At 43.0% G+C, this 25,452-nt stretch overlaps 1 protein-coding gene across 7 annotated transcripts in view; it reads left to right on the top strand.

The window, feature by feature from the left end:
- The window catches only part of ARHGAP22 (Rho GTPase activating protein 22), a 406,983-nt gene that overhangs the window by 372,415 nt on the left and 9,116 nt on the right, over nucleotides 1–25,452 (top strand). For all 7 annotated transcript variants that reach the window (XM_043980595.1, XM_043980594.1, XM_043980593.1 and 4 more), the window contains 5 exons: nucleotides 365–572; nucleotides 9,683–9,815; nucleotides 13,498–13,571; nucleotides 14,309–14,430; nucleotides 20,384–21,341. In XM_043980595.1, the coding sequence (XP_043836530.1) occupies nucleotides 365–572; nucleotides 9,683–9,815; nucleotides 13,498–13,571; nucleotides 14,309–14,430; nucleotides 20,384–21,341 (1,495 nt within the window). The remainder of the gene's footprint in view (nucleotides 1–364; nucleotides 573–9,682; nucleotides 9,816–13,497; nucleotides 13,572–14,308; nucleotides 14,431–20,383; nucleotides 21,342–25,452) is intronic.

Raw genomic sequence — 25,452 nt, 5'->3', positions numbered from 1 at the left:
TTAGTGAGGCAATTGGGGTTAAGTGACTTGCCCAGGGTCACACAGCTAGTAAGTGTTAAGTGTCTGAGGCCAGATTTGAACTCAGGTATTCCTGACTCCAGGGCCGGTACTCTATCCACTGCGCCACCTAGCTGCCCCATGTTATCTTTCTTTTAAAAATTGCATCATGCCCATTTTGCAGATGAAGAAACTGAAGCCTAGGTCAGCAAAGCAACTTGCTTAAGGTCATGTGGCTAGTAGAGACAAAGCCCAAATTGGATTCCAGGTTTTTTGAGTCCAAGTCAATCATTCATTCTACTTTAGAAAAAAATAAAGAAAAAAAGAATTAACACAAGGGTTGGGGGTTATTCTCTCCCGGCTCCAGGGATCTTTGGGCAGCGTCTGGAAGATACCGTGCAACATGAGAGGAAGTATGGCAATCGCCTGGCCCCACTGCTGGTGGAACAATGTGTGGATTTCATCCGGGAGCGGGGACTCACGGAGGAAGGACTCTTCCGAATGCCTGGTCAGGCCAACTTGGTCAAGGATTTACAGGATTCATTTGATTGTGGAGAGAAACCACTGTTTGACAGGTGAGTTTGTATTGTTGAATCACCTGGCAGGAGCCACAAGATAAGTTTTTAAAAGAATCTTCATTGGGTTGGTTCATTTAAATCCCTGATGGACTTCTGATGGTCCCTTAGGGGAAGATGGCAGCAAGAAAACAGCAACAAATTAATGTACAAATAACAGTAGTACCTTACATGAGTATGAAGGATATTGTTGCATATCAGATGGTCAGGAAGTGCTGGGTTCAGGTTCTACCTTTGTGAATGTGGCTGTGTCACTTGTACACTTTGAGCCTTTTGCAATTCTCTTAAGGAATTAATGAGTTCCAGACTAAATGAAAGAAATTTCCACGGCAACAAAAATTCTAGGTCCTTGACATGTGGATACACGTTTATCCTTCTCCCCTTTCAACTTCAGTCTTAATTCTGCTATCTCATCATGGCATGATGGTTCCTCTGGGTTCTTGAAAGTTTATGCTGGGGAGTATTACTGGCCCTGGACCAAAAGTCTAATTCCAGCTTGGTAAAACCTTCTAGAGATTGTGTCTCTGGCACCTGAGAACCAACCTAGATACATTTGGAGACTAATCACTACCAAGTTGGCCATAACAAGTGATTTTTCCCAGCCATAATAACTTTTTTTTTGTTTTGGGGTTTTTTTTGCGGGACAATGGGGGTTAAGTGACTTGCCCAGGGTCACACAACTAGTAAGTGTCAAGTGTCTGAGTCCGGATTTGAACTCGGGTACTCCTGAATCCAGGACTGGTGCTTTATCCACTGCGCCACATCACCGCCCCCATAATAACTTTTGAGATTATCTACTTACTATTGAACGATGGTGACTAGTATTGAATTGGTGATTTTCCCACTCCCCCAACTGAAAGGGGTCTCTTCTTCTTCAAGTGTTCCTAGAGCACTTCTGTCTGTCCTTCTTTTGCCTGTATCACATCTCTCTCTCTCTCTCTCTCTCTCTCCCTCCCTCCGCACACACACACACACGCGCGCACACACACAAATTGGATATCTCGTATCTCCATTTCCCATTAGACCAACTTCCTTGAAGAAAATAATTGCATCACTTTTCATCTTGGTGTGTCACCATCATTCTAACCCATCGAGGTCTTTTGTTTTGTTTTGTTTTTTAGTGAGGCAGTTGGGGTTAAGTGATTTGCCCAGGGTCACACAGCTAGTAAGTGTTAAGTGTCTGAGGCCGGATTTGAACTCAGGTACTCCTGACTCCAGGGCCGGTGCTCTATCCACTGCGCCATCTAGCTGCCCCCATCGAGGTCTTTTTGGACATGGTTTCATTTATCCATTGTATGAGCTAAATATGCTACCAGTGGGGCCATAGGAAGTCACAGAGCTGAGGCCAGGCCTCCTGACTCCGAGTCCAGAGCTCTTTCCACTCTTTTATAGAATTCATACCACCATCTTGTCCTTTAAATGATTATTGACACAGTACTTGAGCCTGAGACCATGAGTCAGCCATTCGTTTCTCAAATTTGAAATGAAATGAAATGAAAGTCTTTGAGCACTCAGCACCAAGTTCAGTTTTGAGCCTTGTGAGAAGTTGGGAAAAGGTTCAGACACATTTTTGTTTTCTAGCTTAGTTTAGACATGTGGTGACTTACAAAGGATCTCAGTATCTGGCTTAGGTAAGAAGACTGGAGATTGTGTCATAGAAGAGGAAAGCAGCACATGGCTTACAGAAGAAAGGGATACCACAGAGTTAAGGAATCATGGACTAAATATCAGGGCTAGAAGGGGTCTTTGTGATCATTTAACACAAATCTCGCCCTCTCGTTTTACAAAGCATGAAACTGAAGCTCAGAAAAGAAGGGGGACTTGCCAAAGACAGCACAGGGGACATGCTGATGAATAGAGCAGATGGAAAGGCAAGGGGGTCAACCAGGCATATACTTCTTGGTCAAAAGGGAGAAAGAATATTTAGAGCTAGGAGAGGCTTTGGGGCACCTGATGAGATCATCCTTCTTATGCTAAAATGTCATTCATTTTGGTTGTTACTTGTATCCTGTGGCAAATATAACCCCCAAAGGCTAGGAAACAACTTCCTAGTTATAATTTCTCCTTAAGGATTACTGGGCACCCCATCCACCATATCACTTGATTCTTTCCCAGCCCTGGGAATCTTTAATCATGGCTCAGAGATTCTGGCTGGAGAGTCTTGCTGGCTGTTCATAAAGTATGACATCCCAGGCTGTTGAAAGAATGAGGAATATTTAGCATAAACAGAAGAAAACTTAGAGTTTAATGACAGCTGTCTCCAAATATCTGAAGTACCACCATGTGAAAGAGGAATTAGGCTTGTTCTCAAGTCCAAAGGGCAGAGAAGCAACTTTAGACTTGGAATAAGGAAACATTTTGTCGCAATGTTCAGAGCTATCCGGAAGTGAAATGAACTGCCTTAGAAGACACCATCTTCTATTTTATTAGGTTCTCCTTCACTGGAGGTCTTCAATCAGAGACCAAAAGGCTACTACTCACTGAGGACTTTCTATCAGAGAGGGGAGTCTTGTTCAGATAAAAGAATCTGAGATCTCTTTCAACTTCATAGCATTCTATACTGAAAGGAGCATTGACTTTGATGTCAGAAGGACCTGGATCTAAATCTTGCTTCTGATACTACTTATCTGAGAAAGTAACAAGACTACCCTTTGCCTCAGTTTCCTCATCTGTAAAACGAGAAAAAAAGTTGGAGCCAGACCACATCTGAGGGCCCTTCAAGTTCTGGATCTATAATTCTATAGCACTGTGAGTCATCGGGCTCAGAAATGTCCATAGTCACCGAGGCACAAGTGGAGAAAAGGACTATGGCTCTACCCTCTTCACCTTCACACGACATCTTAATTGCATGATATAATGGAAGTACTCCACTCTGGCTTTCACCATATAGTAACTGATGGGCAACCCAGGAATCCCATCCAGGAGGCTATATGTGTGTGTGTGTGTGTGTGTGTGTGTGTGTGTGTGTGTGTGTATATATATATCTTTTTCATCCACATGACTGACCTGTTCCTTTTCATGATATCTACCTTACCAATTCTTTCTGGTGACTCCCAGAGCATGGGGATAGTCACTTTGCATGGAGCTTAGGGACCTTTCTATGAGGGGTCAATGGTTGAACCACATGAAGGTTCTTACAGCCCTTCAAAAAGGGATGCCTCTGTGGTTACTAGAGGCAAATGCATTGGCTCATTATCTTCACTGGCTTAGAATGAAACTGGATCATTTCATTGTTCTCCACTGACTTAACCTTGAGGAATTGTCAGAGAAAGGACCAGCATGCCAAATTTGCAACAACATCTCACCCAGACCCCCTCACTCCCTTTACCCATGGCTTAATCATTCCTTATATAGGCCAAGTACTGACTACTCTAGGAAACAAATGCCTGCAAAGCTTTTAAGACTTAAATTGAAGACATTCTCCTCTCCCCACAACCTCCTCTCTTTGATTCTACACGATAGTCAATATTTGCTTGTCATTGAATCAGAAGTGGAGTTGCCTTAAAGAGGGCACATTCCCTCCCTGCTGAGAGGGATAATTGGCTGTGGGCTGACCAGAGTGAGGTCACTAATCCAAGCCCATGGGGTGCTTTGGTGGCTGGAGGCAGAAGACCAGGAAAGCTATCTTTCTGTGCTTGGGCAAGATGTGATTATGCACTTCCTGATGGCTGGGGAGGGAAATGACCAGATGTACTCTAGGAATTCCTCCATTGTCCAGCAGTCAGCATGTATTTATTAAGTGCCTGTTGTTTGCTCAGCTTTGTGCTTACTGCCCTGGGAGATAAGAGAGGAGCAAAGGGAATGTTCCCCATTTGAGATCTGGGGTTTCCTGCTATATCCTTTCAGCCCATTGTGGAATCCTCTGCTTCCTACTGCCTTCTGCCATGCTAGGCTTTGTCCCCACCATGGCAGGACCTCAAAGAGTGACCAACAGGCATGCTTTCAGTTATAAGAGGATAGATGAGAGAGAGCAAAGAGAACACCAAGCCAGCTGTTGGGCAAGTTTTCCTGTAGCTGGTAGGAAGATAATTAATCTTTCAGATTCTTCCCTGACCCATGACTTTTGGCTTTATAACCTGGTCTTCTCAGGAGAAACTTGCTAGTCTACTGACCAAGGGAAGAGTTCAGACTTGGGATAATCTGGTACTTTGCTTAGAGTTTACCTCTAGTATTAGAAGAACCTGATTTTTATCCAGGCCTCCCTTAACTGAACATCCATTTTATATGTAATGAAGTCACCCCCACCTTCAAACCTCCCACATTTATCCTAGTTTTATCTACATCTCTGTTTAACTAAATGAATTGAATGCTTCCTTTTCCTTTCCTCAGCCAGTCTGGTAGTACTGTATTCATTTTGAAAGGATCTTTATTTTGAATGGCAGTGGGTATTTTACTAGGCAGCTAGTTGGCTCAGTGGATAGAGCATTGGGCCTGGAGTTAAGAAGACTGAGTTCAAATCTGACCTCAGACACTTCCTAGCTATGTGGCCCTGGGAAAGTCACTTAATTCCTGTTTGCCTTAATCCATTAGAGAAAGAAATGGCAAACCACTCTAGTTATCTCTACCAAAACAAAACAAAACAAACAATAGCCAAAAAAACTCCAAACCCATAGACAGCATTGTCCATAGAGTTCCAAAGAGTCAACACAGCTAAACAGTGACTTCAGGGTGTTTTAATGACCACAGTTAGCTCCTCTACAAGGTCATTCACTCCACAACTAGCTGGACTGGAAAATAAACTTACTTTGCTTGTTCTGTGGCTGATGGAAAGACTCAGTTTAAGCGCTACCTCTGTCCTATCCTCTCCTTCCTTTCCTCTCCTCCCCCTCCCTCCTGCCATTTTGGGGAGGGCCCCCAGCCTGGCCAATCTTTATTCCCCTTCCCATTGTGCTTTGGCCTTTCTGGATGTCTACACCTTTACTTCCTACAAGTACCTTTGTCCTCCCCTCATCTACAACTGATTTTCTTTCACCTTCTTTTTACGTGTTTTCTCCTCTATTAGAATGTAAGCTTTCTGAGCGCAGAGACTGTCTTTGTTTTTGCTTGTATTTGTTTCCCTCGAAGTGCCTGACACATAGTAAGTGCTTAATAATAATAATGCTTGTTACCTACCTACATGCATGGGGCGACGAAGTGACTTGACCAAAGTCACTGAACCTGGGTTGTCAAAGTCACCAACCTCACTCTTTCCTCCAGAGGCATCTGGATCCGGTGGCAAGATATACATCCCGATGACTGGAGATGGCCCAGTTAGGTTAAATGACTTGCCCAGGGTCACACAGCTATTAAGTGTTAGGTGTCTGAGGCTGGATTTGAATTCAGGTCCTCCTGACTCCAGGGCAGGTGTTCTATCTACTGCACTACCTAGCTGCTCCACTTTGCATATATTTAGTACTTACCTAGTTGTACACATGTTATTTCCCCCAGAAGTGTAAATTCCTTGAGGGTGGAGAATGTTTTTATTTTCTTTTTGTATTCCTAGTATCAGTACCTGAAAAATTATCCCATGAATAAATGAATGACTAATGGCCTGAAAACCCCCAAGGCAATTGACTCCAGTAGACCTGAAGGCCAAAGACTTACCTGTGTCACTTGCCACCTGTTTTTACCTTTGGGCAAACCCCTGCATCTTATTGAGCTTTTCCTTTTAAAGTCCCAAGTAAAATCCCACCTTCTGCCTAAAGCTTCCTCTAATCCCACTTAATTCCAGGGCTTTTCCTCTTCTAATTATTTCCAATTTATCCTGAATATAGCTTTCTTCCTGTATATTTGTTTGCATATTGTCTCTCCCATTTGATTGTAAGATTCCTGAAATCAGGGATTGTCTTTTGCTTATTTTTAAAATTTGTAGCACTGACACATAGTAGGTGCTTAATAAATCTTTATTGCTTGATCGAGGGTTCTCTAAAATGGTACCTTAGAGGGCTACTAGCAACAAAGTTATATGAAGAGGAGCAATCATTCACCAGTCATTTACCATTTTCTCCAGTACCCATTCTCTGGAGAATTATGTCTTGCCTAGGTGGAGCTTCCATTTTCTTCCCTGCTCCAGGTCACTAGAGTTGCATGTACATGGACAGTTTTACTAATTTTTACTACCCACTATCTCAGAGGGTCTTTCAGACAAGTTGGCAATATGTGTTGATGGAGGGAATCTGAGTACTAGGAATTCCATTTGCTGATGAAATCACAGGTCTGACAAGTAAAATTATATTTCTATATCAAAGGCTTTGCTTGTGAGCACAAGTTTTGGCAGGTCAGCCTGTCGAGCTGGGCAATTTTCGAGTCCACGCCTGACGACAGACTATCCATCTTTTTGTCCAAGGACCAATCTGGTTAAGTGTTGGAGCAGCTTGCCACCAGGTTGGTTGTAGAATGTTGGGTGGTCCCGCCTACAGGCTACCAGAACAGCCTTCCTGCTAAAGCATAGAGTGGACGTGTAGTGTGTATCAGTAGGGGAGCCCCCAGGCTGACAGAATCATGAAGCGTTGGGTTGTAAGAGGTTTATTCCCATTAAGTTCTCCCCTGGCCTAACCCATTACTGGCTTTCTCTCTATATTGGCAAACAACTGCTGATGTCACCGTGTTCCTGCTGTGACATCACTGGCATCACCTAGACACAGAGACCAAAGCAGAAAACAAGTGTCAGTAGAAAGAAGACCATGGCTTACGTACCGATAATGTGGTAGGTGCCAAATCAAAATGAACTAAGGTACTCAACACCCCGGGACCTTTGGCCTTTGAGGGCTCAGAGATTAAAGTGACAGAACATTGAGAAACTGAACAGAATGGGTTCCACTGGTCATGCTAGATATGGTTATTAAATAAGCCTGGTCAAGAAACAATGAGTCAACGTGGGGAGAAGTTAGCAAATATAAGTCACCAGCCAGCTTATCAAGCTGTCACAATGTTTTTACAAGCAGACCAGGCAGGGCCTTGGAAAGAGAGTGGCTCATGGATACCAAGGAATGGGAGACTATTTGTAAGCATAGCAAAGGAGCTGGAAGAACAGGAAGTTTGTGGGGAGTGTAGAATTTGCCTTCCCAGTGGCCAGAAAACTATCCTTTGACCGACCACCTTGTATAGGTCACCTCATACAGGCAAGAGTCTTAAGCCTCCCAAAGTGGATGGCTCTGGGTCCAGTTTGCTTGGGACCAGGAGACTAGCCATCACTCTGCTTAGAGATGCTTTCTTTCTGAGGCAGAATGAACCGAGGTAGCCAGGGATCAATCAACATTCATTTATGAAGCACCTGCTTTCTTCCAAGCACTGCCTTACTAGGGTTGGAGATACATGAATATAAAGATTGAAAGAGTCCATTCTAATGAGGGAGAAATGGAAGGCAGGCCCCCTGGTCCACTTCCTTGGCAACCAAGAACACAGCTCTGCCGCCATCTCTGAATATTTCTGGGTTCAGCAAGTGAGATGACTAGGTGCAGTGTCCTTCTCTGGGTCCCCTGGAATCCATGCCTGCTCTCCCTGATTTATTTAGATAAGGGGAAGAAGCTTAGATCAGGATACAAGGTTCTCTCTAATGTTGTTTCTTTGCTTTCCTGATATTCATCCATTGCCTGGAAAAGTAATATCGTTGCTCTTGGCAGACGGTTAGAGATGATACAGAAAAGCTAATTAACAGAGCTAGAGAACCTAAGCATCACAAGATTCCCATGGACCCTCTACATCTAACTGCCCCGGGAATCACACCCAGGTCTTTGACACTTAATCCGTCTCTTACCAGTTTAGAGGGAGGAGATGTATTGAAGAATCTTGTAGTCTCAGGAAGCCCTTGGATACAGGTTCAGCTTCTGTGCCCATGACCACTGGGATCCAACAGATTGAATCACTGAGAAACTGGATTCCATAGGAACCATAGCTTTGAATGCAAACATACTCAGAAGCCAGCAAAGAGTGGTGATGCTGGAAATGTGTTTTGAGACCCTCAGATTAATGGGGTTCAAGTGAATTTCCAAACCTTTAAGATCTTTGGAATAGCAGTGGCAGGTTTTGGTTATAATCTCTATGCTTGACTCCATTTAAAGCCTTTGAAGGTTAGGGTTGGCATTTGATGACCAAACCATCAGGGACAAAGGAGCTTTTTTTGGGGGGGGGGTGCAGTTTGATATCCTGGTGCTGGCCTGAAGAGAACCTTGGCATTGATCCCAGTAGTTGAAGCCCAGTTCTTCCCATATGTCCAACTTTGGATAAAGACTGACCTGGGCTACTTAGAGATAGAACCCTATCCAGCTCCCTAGAGGAGAAAGCCCATTTGCTCCAGGAGCTTGGGTCTTGTCAAGGACCAGAGTGAATGGGCCTACTAAGGAGCTCATTATCAGCCTGTGTGGCCAGCTCCACACGAAAGAGTGGGTGCTGTTAAGGCCCGGGTAAGGGACGTGCTGTGGAGCACGAAGCAAAGATGACTCAAGGCCAAGGGCTCAGGCACAGGAAACGCTCGGCCTTAAGCTCCTGGCAACAGCTGCTAATTATCATCTTCCTGCGATTCCTACATGCCTGGAGCACCAGGTGGTGCACAAAGGACCTCCCTTTTCTCTCTCCCCTCTCCAAGCTCCTGTAGGTGGAAAACACTTGTTTTCCAGGTTCCCAGAGAACTCTGTGAGCTTCCTCATATCTGTATCTTCCTCATGTTGATTGAAAAGAGCAAAAGGAATTGAACATGGCCGATGAGGAATGATAGCTTCCACATGGGTGGGTATACCTTCCCCTGTTCACGCATTCCCCCATCGTGATTGCCTCTGCCACAGAAACATATTGCGCGTATTCTCTCTGAATATCGTGATAGTAAGTACAGTGTGATCCATACTCTATAAGCTTATAGTCTAACCAGACCAAGGTGTGAGCAAGAGAGCTTTAGGATGCAAAGTGAATACATGCATCATCAGTACACATGACATGCTGGGAAAAGGGTCCCTTGTGGGTTTTGGCAAATGGACATCCGCTTAATGCTGTGTCCACCTCCAGCAGTTTTCCCTTTCCTGGGCTGGGGGGTTTTCCTTGACGTTGCTGCTAGGGTTCCCTCTTTGTCGCATCTCTCTCCTTGAGCAGTGGTAGAATTCAACTGGTCTTAGGCACTTTCTCTTCTGCTCTCCTCACAGCACAACTGATGTCCATACGGTCGCTTCCTTATTGAAACTCTATCTCCGGGAGCTGCCTGAGCCTGTCATCCCCTTTGCCAAATATGAAGATTTCCTCTCCTGTGCTCAGCTGCTCTCCAAGGATGAGAGTGAGGTCAGTGGGCCTTTTTCTTGATATCTTGTTGGAAGTCCTACCTGGCCTGTAACAGCCTTGCTCAGGTAAGGAACAATTGCTGAAGTTAGAATGAGAAGCAATGATTGGGAGAGGACTTAGGTTAGACGTTTATAACACCAGTGACATAATCCTAGGATTAAAAAGATAGGGAATAGCTTTGGAAATTGTCTTAGCTGAGAGAAACATCTCTAATTCTTGGAGATATTTTAAGAAAAGGCTAGGTACCTAGCAGCGTGGTCTTGCTTTAGTCTGTCACCCAGCATTAATTAAGCACCTACTGTGTTCCTAGGTACTGGGCTAGGTGCTGGGGATACAGAGATAAAAATGAAGCAGTTCCTGTCCTCAGGAATCTTAGAGTTTGTCAGATGAGACAACATTTACCTAAATAAGTATATACAAAATACAAATACAAGGCTTGGGTTTTGTTTTTGTTGGTGCTGTGGCAGCTCTATGCATATGTGGTTATTGTTCAGGAAGGGCTTCATGTGATGTTACAAGTAGAGTTTTGAAGGAAGCAAAAGCCCCTAAGTGGCAAAAACGAAGCCATTCCAGACATGGGGGAAAGGCAGTACAAAGGTATGGGGATAAGAGATGATGGAGGATCATGTGCAAGGATCAGTAAGAAGGCCAGTTTGCCTGGACTAGAGAATGCAGGAAGAGGGCGTGCTATGTAATAAGATTTGGAAGGGCTTGGTTGTAAAGGGTTTTTAAAAGCTAAACAAAGAACCTTATAAGATCCTAGAGGCAGTAGGAAGCCATTGCAGCTTATGGAGTAGGGGAGTGGCATTGTACGTTAGGGAAATCACATTTGCAGCTGTGTGGAGGGTAGATTGCAGAGGGCAAAATCGTGAAGCACAGAGACCAGTTGGATTACTTCAGTAAACCAGGCAAGAAGTGATGAGGGATTAAAATAGCATATTATCCATGTAGTTAGATAGAGGGCTGGCTGCAGGAGAGCTTGAAGGGATAGAAAAGGTAAGATCTGGAAATTGAGTGGATGTGTGGGTGGAGAGGAAGCATCAAGGATAAAACCAAGGTTGTAAACTACAGCAGCTGTCAGGTGGTTCCCTTAACAGAAATAAGTTGAGAAATGAGGTAGCTTTGGAGAGAGTTAATGAGTTAAGTTTTGAACATGCAGAGTTTGAGATGTCATAGGGACGTCCTATTTAAAATAACCAAAAGGCAGTTGGAGATGCATAACTACAGCTCAAGAGAGAGATTAGGGTTGGATCACCTAAAGGAACTAGATGTGTTTATCTTGAAGAAAAGAAGACTCATGGTGGGCAGTTGGGGAGGGGGGGTGATATAATTGCTGACTTAAATACTTGAAGGGCTAGTGTGTGGAGGAAGAGAATACACTTGTTCTGAGTGGCTCCAAAGGGGAGAGCCAGTGTCGGAGAATGGGTAGAAGTTATAGAAAGGCAGATTTAGACTAAATGGAAGGCAAAACTTCCTAATCATAAGAGCTGTTCAAAAATGGAATGGAGATACTGGATTTGCTTTCCTTAGAGACTGGACAATCATTTGTTGGGTATCCTATAACGAGGATAGGGTGGGCGGGACTCGATGGTCCGATAGGTCCCTTTCAATTTTCCAGGATTCTAAGACACATAAATTTGAAAGTCATCTACATAAGGATAATAATTAAACCCATGGAAAGGGATGAAATTAATTACTAAGTATGAGAGTGTAGAGAAATAATAGGAGAGGCCCCAGGTCAGCCTTGATGAACCAGCAGAGGAGGCTAAGAAGGAGTGTTCTCACAGAAATGGGGAGAACCAAGAGAGGACATTGTCAGGAAAACCCAGAGAGGAGAAACTCCAGGAGGAGTAAAGGTCACTAATCATGTCAAATGCAGCAGATAGGGTGAGGAGAATGAGGACTGAGTGAAGGCTATTAGCTATGGCAATGAGGAAATCAAATCATTAGTAACTTTAAAGAAGGCCATTTCATCTAAGGTCAGGGGACAGATTTGCAAAAAAAGATAGAGAAATAAGCGAGAGGAGAGAAGTAGAGGCAGCAGGGAGAGAGGGAGAGCTTTTCCCGAAGGGGCTTTGTGACAGGACTATGGCTAACAACTTGGCTTTTTCTAGTTGGTTTTCTGGAAGTTGGGGAAAGGTTGGGTCCTTGTGAAGCCAGCAGCTCTGAAGAGAAGAACCTGAAATGGGGAACTACTATGGGCTTTCCATAGGAATAAGGAAGACAGTGAAGCTCAAGGTTGAGTTCCCAGTTCTATAAATTGACAATGAATGAAGAAAGCAGAACAAGAGGGAGAGAGATCTGAAGTCAAGATGGATTAACTGACTGACTACTCAGCCTTATGAATTCTGTGACTTTCTTCTGCCAAAAACTTATCCAAATAAAGGTGATTCCATTCTTCATAACATAAAGGAACAACTGACTCCAGCAGGGATGCCTCCTGGGGCCAGTGCAAACTATAGACAAACATTTAACAAGCACTCACTGTTTACTAAATGTGAGACACTGGTGCTTTGATTTCTCTTTTTCCCTTTGTTGCCATGATCAGTGACCCTAGGGTATTTGGAGATGTTGAAGGAAGTAGAAACATGTAAGCTTTCAAGATTTGAATGTACAAAAATGTCTAACTTTTCTTATTTGAAAGAGTAGAGAGGTTTTTCAATCCCAACACATTGAGACAACAAACATGATTACCCCATGGGCTCCCTGATCTTCATGGAGAAGGTCTTATATTTTCTTCTGAAAGATGACTATCTTAAGAAATTTGTGCCCCTGGTTGGATTAAAAGTGTCCTTCAACTCGAGTTGGGGCAGGGAAGTTGAAGGGGAGCAAAGAAAATTCATATTGTTCAAATAATTACATTATAACAAAAATATTCTTCCAGTAACATTGGAACACTCCCTCTATTTTGCAAACTTTATCTAGAAGCCAGTCCTTTTTAAAAAGAGTCGTTGTTGTTGTCTTTTAAAGATTAATTGATTCTTTTTTTTATACAACAGTCATTTTTATATATACCCTACCCTCTCTCATATACAGAAATACCCAGTGGCTTCTCCTTTAACAAAATCCACTGAATCTAGCAGAATATACACAGCATTTCACACTCATGGTCCCCCATCTCTCCCTGAAGGAGGGAAGTGTGAATGTGTTCTCCAGGGTCACAACTGGTAGCTTTATTCTAACCCCCAAGTGGGGTCATGAAGAGTCAGACACGACTGAAAATGACTGAACAATTCTGAGTTCAGTTGCCGTTTAGTGTTGTTTTCATTTACAACTATCGGGGCCATCATCTGTGTTCTCCTGGTTTTGCTTTCTGCATTCTACATCAGTTCATTGAAGTAGAAGCCCACTCCTGTCTTCCTCCCTCTGGGAAAGCTTGGTGTACCTCACTAACCCCAAGCTTCTCTTCAGAGCTACTGATTCCATAAGGATCCAGTCTTTCACCCAGGCAAGAACTGTAGAGAGAAACAGATTTATTGTCCAGAATTCTGACAAAACAACAACTACTACTTTCTCAGTTCTCTGAGCCTCAGTTTCTCACTCCTGACCAGGAGTTGGGGGATGGTGTGTTGGGTTCACCTCAGCCTGAGAAAGGTATAGCATAAAATCAAAGTGAAATCCTGTCTTCCTTAAATAATGTGTGACTTCTTTTTTGTTTTTGTTTTCCTATTTGGACTCTAAGGGCACTCTGGAGTTGGCTAAGCAGGTGAAAAATCTTCCTCAGGCAAATTATAACCTTCTCAAGTACATATGCAAGTAAGTAGCATTGGGAGTGGGTTGGAAGATGGTATTAAATGGCTTTGATTAGTTGTACTGAGAGGTTGATTCACCCATGCTGAAGCAGAAAGCCAGTGGACCCAAACAGGACACTTGATGTTTCTCTCTTGTCCCAGTGCCCCGTAAAGCCATCTCACCGAGCACTCACAAAACACTCTTTGCTTTTCTCATCTATCTTCCCTTTCCATTTTTAGTCTCTTGGGTTCTGCCCTAGAATTCGTGAAGGACATAACCACCATCTCTAAGCAGAGCAGGGTTGTTTGATTAATGCTTGGGGGAGATGAAGACTAGGAGAAGACCCCAGAAAATTACCCCTCTCCTGGATGTGAAACTTTTAGAGTCATAACTAGGACAGAGAGGCAGGTCTTTTCAGTCTCTATCCTCTGCTGGCCTGCATGTACTTCAGACTACGCTTTCCATGGTCCCATCATTGGAGAATATAAAAGGAATTATCAGTGATAAACCCCAGTGATTAGTAATTTCTTGTTGGCCATTAGATGAACATGTAAATTTTCTTTTATTTTTCATTGCATGAGACAAGTTAAGTGTAGTTGGCTAGTTGTGGCCCCCCCCCCCCCGCCCAATCAATAATGGGTATAGGTGTGAAGTTGGGAGTGGGGAAATAGATAATTATTGGTTGAGGGGCAAAGGGAAAGGAAAATACCCAGTGAATCTGGAACCAATATTCTGTTCCTTTGTTTCTTGGACTTTTCAAGGTTTTTGGATGAAGTTCAGGCTCACTCGAATATAAACAAGATGAGTGTCCAGAACCTTGCTACAGTGTTTGGGCCAAATATCTTACGTCCCAAAAAAGAAGATCCAGTGACAATCATGGAAGGTACCAGAGGGTTTTGTTGGGCAGTAGAAACTGAAAGCAAGTTGACATGGGTCATTCTCTTGAAGGCAAGTCAAAATATCTGGACAGAAGCCCACTTGATAAAACCACTGTTTGAAGTTAGGTCTTAGACAAAGCTAGTTCCCTCTCTATGTCTCTTTCTAGCCCTTTCATAGATGCCTTCAGGCTTTGTTGACATAAATATGATGCTGGCTGGAATAGAAGATAGATATAAAAACAATAATTTTCTCATACATGAGCAATCAGTAATTATGTAGTAAATTATTTAAATGGCCAGTAATTTGGTAAGCCATGATTAAGGAATAATAATTATGATGAAAGATTCATCTCTGTCTTTAAAATTTAGCCTCTTCTGTCTCCTACGTACTGGGGCTCTTCTGAATCTAGTAAGACACATTATTTCCATGCCTCAGTGGACTGGGCTCATCACAGGGAGGTCCTGATGCATTTATTGACCTTTGGGAACCAGAGATGTTCATAGAACCATCTGTTAAGAGTGGAAGGGATCTTGGACTATAAACCATCTTGTCTGGCTTCCTCATTTTTACAGATGAATCAGCCGAGACGCAGAGAGATGAAGCGACTTGGCCACAGTCATACACGAAACATGCGACGTGGTTAGGATTCAAAATGAGTTTCTCTGCCTCCAAAAACAGCTCTTTCCACTATATTCCCCTACTTGTTCTGATTTATTCCATCAGAGACTATTTCCTCATCTGTAAAATAAGAATGATCCTCCTGTACCTACTTCACATGATTATAGTAAGGATCAAGTGAGATAATGTGCGTCCATTGCTTGAAAGCCTCAAGTATATGTGTATGTGCGTGTATACATACACACACACATATAGAGTACTGTTTATGTTATTAGCATTATATATATGTGTGTGTTTTTCTGTGTGGGTCTGTATATATATATGTATGTGTGTGTATACACACAGATACATGTAGAGAGACAGTGAGAGAATGCATTCTTGTTATTCAGGCTAAGTGAATGACTGCCTTTGGAAACAATCCAATTTCTAATGAATTGATGAGCAATGAAACAGTAATGAGCTCACCTTGAACCTTTACTGGGGTCAGTAATAACTTAGATACTGTACTGAGTATCATTAAGCAGGATTTCATGGAAATATGCCTTGGGCTAATAAAATCAGGTAGTGTGGGCCAGAATGTCCCAGGGTATCAAGAATAATACAGATGGAATTACTTAGTTTGAAACTTCAGTAGATCATTGGGGACTTTGTATTTACTGATGCATGTTATAACCACCCAGCCAAGATTTCTTATCCTGACTGATTTGTCCATATGCTTCTTGAAGCTTGTCCAGGAAGAAAACACTTCGTTTGTTGGAAACCTTCTCCTAAGTCTTTTTTTTTGGGGGGGGGGGCAATGAGGGTTAAGTGACTTGCCCAGGGTCACACAGCTAGTAAGTGTCAAGTGTCTGAGGCTGGATTTGAACTCAGGTCCTCCTGAATCCAGGACCGGTGCTTTATCCACTGCGCCACTTAGCTGCCCCTCCTTCTAAGGCTTACAAATGTTGTGCATAGCAATATAACACTTGGGGTTGCTAAAAGAGCCACAAACTATCCCAAGGAAATGTGGTCATTGTTCTTTAATCAATAGCTGTAGGAACAGCCAACCCCAACTATCATCTCTTCTACCACAAAGCTTTTTAAACTGTGAGTCGCAGCCCCATATGGGATTGTGTAACTGAATGTGGGGATTGTGAAAAATTTGGCAGTGGTAAAAGGTTACTGTATACCTATTTTATATACCTATATACCCGGGGTCATGAGTGGAAAAAGTTTAAGAAGCCCTGTTTTACCACACACTGTCCTGCCGAAAGCAGAGGCCTCACAAGCTTTGAAAACATCCACTGTTTTATGAGTCAACAGATTGCTTGTGCACCTCTCTTTTTTTTTTTCTTTTTTTTTTTTAGTGAGGCAATTGGGGTTAAGTGACTTGCCCAGGGTCACACAGCTAGTAAGTGTTAAGTGTCTGAGGCCAGATTTGAACTCAGGTACTCCTGATTCCAGGGCCGGTGCTCTATCTACTGCACCACCTAGCCGCCCCACTTGTGCACCTCTCCATTGGAGCTATTGGAAGTGGAAACATCCCACTTCAATTTGGAATCAAAGAACAATGGCTGCCCATCTGTCCTTTGTCTTGGCCTCCCTTTCCTCTGTGACATTTCCTTGCTGATGCCGTGTATGTTATTTCTTACACATATCTCTTCCTACGTACATCCCCGATGCAATCTATGATACAGATGGACCTTTTAACCCCAAAGAGTTTCATCTTGAAATGGCTTCAGGTTTGTTAGGGCATAGATACAGACCTGTGATTTTATGAACATAAGGAACTCCTGAAGGAGGAAACTCCCTCCACCAAGGGAAGTCAGCACTACCTCTGTATCTCATAGTAAGGGTCTTGTCCAAAATACTGAGCGTGAGGGATTCACACAAGGGTCACAGAGTGCTCCATGGTCAGCTCTTTATCCTCTCTGCCACAGTGCTTCTCTTCAGGATTGTTCTTTGCCATAGAGTAGTGTCACTCACATTTCTTTAGACATGTGAACAATTTACAACTGGCTCTGGTTCCATATGTAGTATCCACAAAGCTTAAGTCTGACCATCACATTTCCCTGAGTCCCTTCCCCAGGATTTGCAGCTGTTCTCCCAAGGTAGCACTAGAGTGCTTCTAATCTCCACAGAATGTCCAAGGCTGTGCCAAGAACAGAACTCTGAGGTCCTGGTGGTAAGAATAGGCTGAAAATTATTGTACTCTGGATCATTTGTCAAGACAGGGAATTGAGAGGCATGTCATACACACTTCTATGTAATATATCGAGACACCTAGATAGCATAATGGATAGAGATCTACATCTGCTCTCTTTTCTCTGCTCCCATTGTAATGTACGTTCCTAGGGGCAGAGGTTGCCTTTCTGTTTGTATTTTTATTTACTTAGCTCAGTCTCAGCACATAGTGTTTAACACTAGTGCTTAACAAATGTTGCTGACTTGACTTGGATCCAGGAAGATTTAATACCATTTCAGACACTAGCTATGTGATCTTGGAGAAGTCACTTAACCTCTATAATACTGCCATTTACCTCCCAGGATTGTTCTGTATGTGAACAAATATAAATATAGAGGTAAAGAGATATATACACATATATGTATATATATGCATATAAATGTCTATAAACACACACACATATTTTGGTAGGACAATGAGGGTTGTGACTTGCCCAGGGTCACACAGCCAGTAAGTGTCAAGTGTTTGGGGACAGATTTGAACTCAGGTCCTACTGAATTCAGGGCTGGTGCTTTATCCACTGTACCACCTAGCTGCCCCAACACACACACACATATGTATGTATGTATATATATATATATGTATGTGTATATAAACATAGCATTTTTATCCACATGTACTTTGCAAAATTTTAAGTGTTCTATGTGCTAGGTATTATTATTATTATTATTATTATTATTATTAGCTATATTTCCCAATCCTCCACTACCCAACATAGTACATGTTGTACATAGTAGTTGGCTAAGTAAATATTTGATGATGAAGCCCAGTTTGGTTCCAGATTGTAAGCTCCCTGAGAGCAAATGTTGTACCTGATGAGCTTACTTCATGCATCACATAGAGTGGAAAGCACTTAGTACCTTTTTTTTTATCATGATGGTGATCATGAGAATAAAGTGATAATTGTTTCCTTGACCACAGATGGGGCTAATTTAGTTGATCATGTCACCCCTCTTCAACAATGCCTTGTCCTTGAGGCACCTAGGTAGAGCAGTAGATAGATTCCTGTGTCTGGAGTCAGGAAGACCTGAGTTCAAATGCAGCCTTGCTAGCAGTGTGACCTTGGCCAAGTCACTTAGCCTCTGCCTCCCTCAGTTTCCTTAACTGTAAAATGGAGATGATAACAGCATTTACCTCACCGGGTTGTTGTGAGGATCCAATGAGATGATATTTGTCAAGCATTTATCATGATCCTTGGCACATAGTAGGCACTGTATAAATACTTATTCCTTTCCCCTTCCCTTCTTGAAAAAAAAATGTGAAATTCAGCCATTGTTCAATTCCAAGTTGAAGTGGGATGTTTCCACTTCAAATAGCTCCAATGGAAAAGCACAGAAACAATTTGTTGCCTCATAAAAAGTGGGTGTTTTTAAAGCTTGTGGGACCTCTGCCTGCCCCAGAAGAAAGGGGCTTTATGTGTGTGGTAGCTGAGTTGGCTGGCCCTACAGCTATTAATTAGGGAACAATGACCACATTTCCCTGGGGTACTTGGTGCCTCTTCTAGAAAGCCTGAAATGATCAGTTTAGCATCCCTGATCTGTCCCCTACCTTTCCCCCTTACCATCTTATAGATTTTGTTTTCTGTCCGAAGGTTTGGAACAATGATTAGTGCCCAGGCAGGCATTTGCTGTGAGTCTGATGTCTAAGTGCTGAGGTTACCTACTCTGGGGCCTGGTTTCCAAGGGCCTGTTTATAATTGTGTGTAGCACTAAACATAGGGACACATCGCACATGAAAGAAGATCCAAATGAGAATCTTCGTCCTAAACAAAATCTTGTTTTGGAAGATGAAACAGCTCCTTAACCTTCAAGATCGCTGTATCAATAATTTGTCCCTTCTTTCTTTTTAAAATAAGTTTTATTGATGTCTTTTGTATTTACATCGAACTCATTCCTAGAAAAGTCTTTCCTCTCCTTCTTCCCAGTTGATACTCCCTCGTAACAAAGAAGCAGTTACCCCAAAATGCCTAATTCAGTAATCGTGTAATTTGACAGTATGACATATGCATACATACACATACAGGCATAGACACAGACACAGACATAGACATAGATGTTATTTTACACTAGTCCTCTGCATCTCAACAGAATCAAACCTGGAGGGAGAGCTGGAAGGGACCTTCGAGTCCCACCACCACCATTCCGCCCCATTTTAAGAGAGGAGGCTAAGGTCACATTGGTAGTAAGTGTCAGAGCTAGGATTTGAACTCCAGTCCTGGGGTTCCAAAGTCAGCCTTCTTTCTATATATATTTCTGTGACTTTTATTGATTTTTACACATTTGTGCCTTATTTCAGTTACATTGCCTTTTCCAATTTCACACTTTCCTCTGAAGCAGGTTTTCCAGAGTTTAAAAACATCTGCTTACTGGACAGATTTCACCAACGACATACTTACCTTCCCTAGTTCCAGTGCCCAGTGTTCCCAAAAGCAGTGTGTTTTTCACTCATTTTTCAGTCATGTATGATTCCTCGTGACCCCATTTGGGGTTTTCTTGGCAAAGATACTGAAATGGGTTGCCATTTCCTTCTCCAGCTCATTTTACAGATGAGGAAACTGAGACTATAATAGGGTTAAGTGCCTTTCCCTGGGGTATGTGTTTATTTTAATAAGCGTGTGTATGTGTATGTATGTGTGTGCATCCCCAAAATCTTAGTCTTATGTCCTTTTAATAGAGTAAAACTGAAATGGGATATTACATGTATATATACACACATCTCTATATATACACATCTATATAACATGTACATATTATATGTGTGTATATAGACACATGCCTATATGTATATGAACATACACATATTTTTCCAGGCTAGAAATTCCCAAGTATTTCCCTGGTTTTCCTGGTTTGCAGTCTACCTGCCATTTCTAGGGATGGATCATATATATTTCCAGGGTGGAAATTCCCAAGTATTTCCCTGGTTTTCCTGGTTTGCAGTCTACCTGCCATTTCTAGGGATGGATCATATATATTTCCAGGATGGAAATTCCCAAGTATTTCCCTGGTTTTCCTGGTTTGCATTATGCCTGCCACTTCTATGGGGGAGGGACCAAAAAGCTCTCCCTCATCATGGCGGGGTCCTCTAACCCTCATGACCTCCCTCTGCTTCCTCGCAGGCACATCTCTTGTCCAGCATCTCATGACAATCCTGATTAGTAAACACAGCCAGCTCTTCAGCGCTGCCCACAGCGATGCCCCCAGTGATGCCCCCAGCGATGCTCCAGCCCCCAAGCCAGAAGTCAAGTCCACTGCTCCACGTAGTGCAGCAGAATGGATCTTGGAGGAGCATGTGGAGGAAGGCTGGAAAGAGACCAACCCCTCTGGTCTCACTGATGGGCCTTCTAAGAGGACTGCTTCCCTGGACAGTGCCACCGTAGGGACCCTTCCCAAGCCTACCCAGGAGCGGATCAGTCGGCGTACACAGACTTGCCCTAACAAAACTGCCACCAGTCCCAGTAAGAAGGTCCAAACTCTGCCCAACTGGAAGTACTCCTTCCGGCAACCAGGGGCCAAGTCAGGGAGTCCAAAGCTAGTTAGCTCTTCCTTGGACATCAACAGCCTTCCCAGCAGTGGAAACTGGCTCATGAATGGGTTGTCCTCCCTTCGTGGTCACCGTCGGACCTCATCTGGCGACAGGGCTAAAGACTCTAGCTTACCCCAGAGACTCTCCACGTATGACAACGTGCCTTCAGGCAGTCCTTCCACAAGCGCACACAGTGTGGCCAGCATGGCGTGGTCCACCTCTTCTTGTGAGATCTCGGTGGTAGACTCAGTCAGCAACTGCCCAGTCTGCCATGCCAGCGGCTCGTCACCCTGCAGCTCGGCCCGCTTTGAGTGGCCACCTCAAGGCTCCCCAAGCGCCAGCAGTGACATCAGGCCAGCAGAACTGGGGGACAGTACTGAGAGGCTGGCAGTCTGTGTCAGCACTCTGAACGGCAGCGGCAGCGAGGGGAACAATTACAACAGCATGTCCAGGGACTCTGCCCAGTGCTCCCACGCCCTGCAGAGCCTGGTCACAGAGCTCAAGGCAGAACTGAGCAAACAAAGAACTGAATATGAAACTAGTTTAAGAAGGTAAATGTCACCCTATGAACCTAGGGATGCTTGTGAGGCTGTCTCTTTGAGTCTGGTATCATGGAGCTATTTTTGTACAGATCAGGAGAATCTGCTGCCTGTTGAAATTAGCAAGCTTGAGCGTTTCCAGCAGAGACAGGCAGTTGGGTTCTGAAGGGCCAAGTGTCTGGCTTGATCACTGGACCTATCATGCCAGGTCTTGTTGCTTTGGGGTCCTAGGACACAGTAGCTTTCTACTGTATATCAGTTGCTCCTACCTAGGAACATGCCAGGTCCCCTTGCTAGTAATCCCGTTTTTCATGTAAATAGGCCCCTAAAGGTAGCAACTCATCGATTTTCCAGGGGGAAAGATTCTTAGGACAGAAAAACCAAGTGAAGTTGCACTTTTTAGGATTTTTTCCTTTTCATATATGCAAGAGAAAAACTTAGGTTCACATATGATTTGTTTTGGCAGCTATTTGTCTCAAGCATTATGCCTTCACATAGTAGGCCCAGCTCAGTAAATATTTGCTGAATGAATGCTAAATGAATAATAGCTTTTGTTCATCAGAACACCTTTGATCTGAGAATTCAGAACACTGAAATCATCATAAAAACATCTGTCTCATGTTCTTTGGAGCCTAAGGGAGATTTCTAGAGGCGTGGGGGCTGGGGACTGCCTTTTTTGGATAGATTCTCCTGTCTGGGCTAGCTTAAATATAGTTCTGCCCAATGGCAAAGGAGTGGTCTCTCTGGTCTTCCAAGTTCCTTACAGCCTCATTATTCTGAGTCATCTAAGCAATGAAGTTACATTGTGGTAACAGACCAGAGCACGGGAATCTGCCTAGCACAGAGTTCTGCTTCCTGTGGGTGCTAAGCAGGCTGACACATTGAAAGATTGGAGATGGGCAATGTTCTAGGGTCTCTTTGTAGGAGAGGCATGATGGAAGGCATTGTTCATGGTTGGAGATGTGTTGCTTGTCAGGGTTTCTTGGTCAAAGCATCAAAAGATCAGGGTTCAAGACTTGTTTCTGCTTAGCACTGTGCCTGGCACATAGTAGGCACTTAATAAACCTCTGCTGGTTGATTTTGGGCCTTTATTTTCATAACTTGCCAAGTCACTTCACTTCTCTGAGACTCAGTTTCCTCAGCTGTAAAACTGAGGTAATGGTAATGTCTACCTGCCGACCTTACGCGATTGTCATGAAGAAATTTTAGAAACTATGGGTACTGTAAAAATCTGAATGGTGGTGATGATGATGATGCTATTATTTCATCGATAAAGGTAATTCCCAGTGAGGAAACTCCTGCTATCAATGCAGATCAGCTCCTTTCATGCAACTTTTGTCTGGGACACTTAGTAGCTAAGTAACTTGTTCAGGGCAATTTATCATCATCATCATCATTGCAGTAGAGAAGTTTAAGAAGCTTGAGATAGAATAGGAGGAAGTTCTTTGGCTGCCATCTTGAACACTGGGCAGTATATAAATTAAATTAATCAAAGAAACAGGACATTATTAGGGCTGAAAACTAAGATGGGAAAATGATGAGGAAAACCATGGAACCTTAAATTCTAAGAGAATCATATTTTCTTTTTTTTTCTTTTTTTTTTCTTTTTTTAAGTGAGGCAATTGGGGTTAAGTGACTTGCCCAGGGTCACACAGCTAGTAAGTGTTAAGTGTCTGAGGCCAGATTTGAACTCAGGTACTCCTGACTCCAGGGCCGGTGCCCTATCCACTGCGCCACCTAGCTGCCCCGAATCAGATTTTCTTTTAAAGGAGGGATATGGATTTGAGAGATGTTGTGGAAATAAGGAATTGGTTTTCCTTGGAAATAAGGAGTTACTTTAACCTTTTCCCCAATAGTTTCCCCCTGTCCTATGCCATATGAGAGGCCTCTATTGCAGTAGTGACAATGAATAATAGAGAGGGGAAGTTTTCTAGAGAGATCCTGGTGGAAGTAATAGGACTTAGTAACTTATTGGCTTTAAAAGGTGTTTGATAAAACTATCAAGGCTATGTGCATGGGTGATGAGATGAATGGTGGTGCACCGCCAGGAAAATCAAGTGGGAGAATACTATTTGAGTAAAAAATAATAAGTTTGGTATAGGATCACAGATTTATAGCTGGAAGGAATCTTACAGACCATTAAGAGCAACATTCTCATTTTACAGAGGAGGAAACTGAGGCAGAGAGGTTAACTGACTTGCTCATGGGTTCATAACTAATAAGTGTCAGAGAAGACATAGATACATCAGTTAAAAAGGGAGGAGAAACAGGAAAATGTGTAGTCTCAGAGAGTAGCCAAGAAGAGGAGAGGAGATGAGATCAATTGTATCAAATCCATTAATCATCTCTCTTCTCTCATTCTAGCTCTTGTCTTTCTTATCTACCTAGAAAAATGCTCAGGGTTCTCATCCTAAAAACTCACTTTCCTTGACCTTGCTTGCTCAATCTAGTTAACCTCCCCATCTCTCTCTCTTCTACTCTGTGGCTAAACAACTTAAAGTAATCTCTGTATCTCATGTCTCTACTTCTTTACAACCCACTCTTCCCCCAAGCCTTTGTATTCTGATTCCTATCCTCACCATTTTCCTTAAAATGAGGTCTTAATCACCAAATTGAATAGCCTTTTTTAGCTCTTTTCCTTCTCAATCTCTGCACAACCTGATATTGTTGACCATCTCCTCCTCCTAGAACCTTTCTCTTGGCTTGTGTTTGCAAGAAATGGGATCAAAAGCCCCAAGTAAAGGGATCTTTGTTAATAAAGAATAGGGATACCTCTTCCTCTAATAAAAGAGGGTAGGAGACAATAAGCAATAATTCTGAGAAGTTTAGAGTTCTGAAAGTGAGGAATCGAGGGCCTCAATCTTTTTAGTGAAATAAGAGGCTAAGTCATCTGCAATAAACGCAGGGATGGGAGGGTGGCTGGGGACTTGATGAGAGATGAAAAGGTTTGGAACAGCAGCTGTGGGAAATGAGGTAAGGAGTCATTAAGAATAAAGTAGAAGGATTTCTGAGAAGCAGTGCAAACCCAGCTGAAGTTAAGCACTGTAAATTTATAGTGTTTGAAATCAGTTTGTTTTAAATAATTTCCCTAGTGATTTTCAACAGCCCAGGAGCAAAGAAACCAGGTGTTGAGGATTACATGAGATTGAAGATTAGTAGATCCAATGGTAAAAAAGGGTTAGAGGAAGGGCCAATGAATCATTAAAGTGGCTGGTGAACCAGTAAAGTCTAGGTTGGTTACGAAGGCATGCCATTTCATAGTGGTAGAGAGTAGCTAGGAGAATAAGGAGGTTCAATGATCAAGAAATCACAGTGAAAGCAAAGAGTTGGTTTAGAGTGACCAAGAGAGCAGATAATAATATGGAAGACTGTGGTAGGAGAGTAGAATTTCAAACTTCCAGATCTTGGCGGTGATGAGTTCTAAACTGTGACCCTGCAGTTGTGTGACTAAAGTGGAAAAGAAAGAGTGTCTTTGGGGTTGAGGAGGGTTAAGAATTTGGTGGTCAGGGTTATAAACATGAGTATTTAAGACCTTGAGGATGATGGCAGGAAATAGAGTGAAAAATAAAACCTTGAGCCATTGTGTTAAACTTACTAAGGAAGCCAGAGATTGGTAAATGATAGCAGCAAAGATGAGGGAAGAGTCATGTAGACAGATTGCCTGGACTTCAGCAGAGGAAGGATTGTTGAGGGATGGTGGAAGTGGAATGGCTAGTAGACTGTAATAGAGAGCAAGGAATATGCCAAATTTGGGCCCCAGGAGTCAAGAGTTGTAGAAGGAAAGCCACCAATAGAAAGACTTATAAGGATTCTGTTGGAGCAAGAAGGTGAGAGGAATATGGGAAGAAAGTTGGCAGAAAGGCGCTGTCAAATTAATGACCCAACGAGTATTGAAGACAGTTGTTTTTCATTTGAGAAGTTTTCTCAGTCCCCCAGCTATGACTACTGACCCTTTGCAGAGAGGACCACATGGGAGCTAGAGAAAAAGGAATGGTGGATCAAGAGCCAGCTGAGTTCAAATTCTAGTTCTGTTACTGAATGAACTCAGTCTTTACCTCATTCAGCCTCAGTCTCTTCATGTGTCAAACTAAGGGGTTTTTATTGATCATCACTAAAGGTCAAC

Source organism: Dromiciops gliroides, chromosome 2 (genome assembly GCF_019393635.1).
Source record: "Dromiciops gliroides isolate mDroGli1 chromosome 2, mDroGli1.pri, whole genome shotgun sequence".
Taxonomy (NCBI): Eukaryota; Metazoa; Chordata; class Mammalia; order Microbiotheria; family Microbiotheriidae; genus Dromiciops; species Dromiciops gliroides.
Note: the sequence above shows the minus strand (reverse complement) of the source record. Positions and strands in the feature narration are given on the sequence as shown.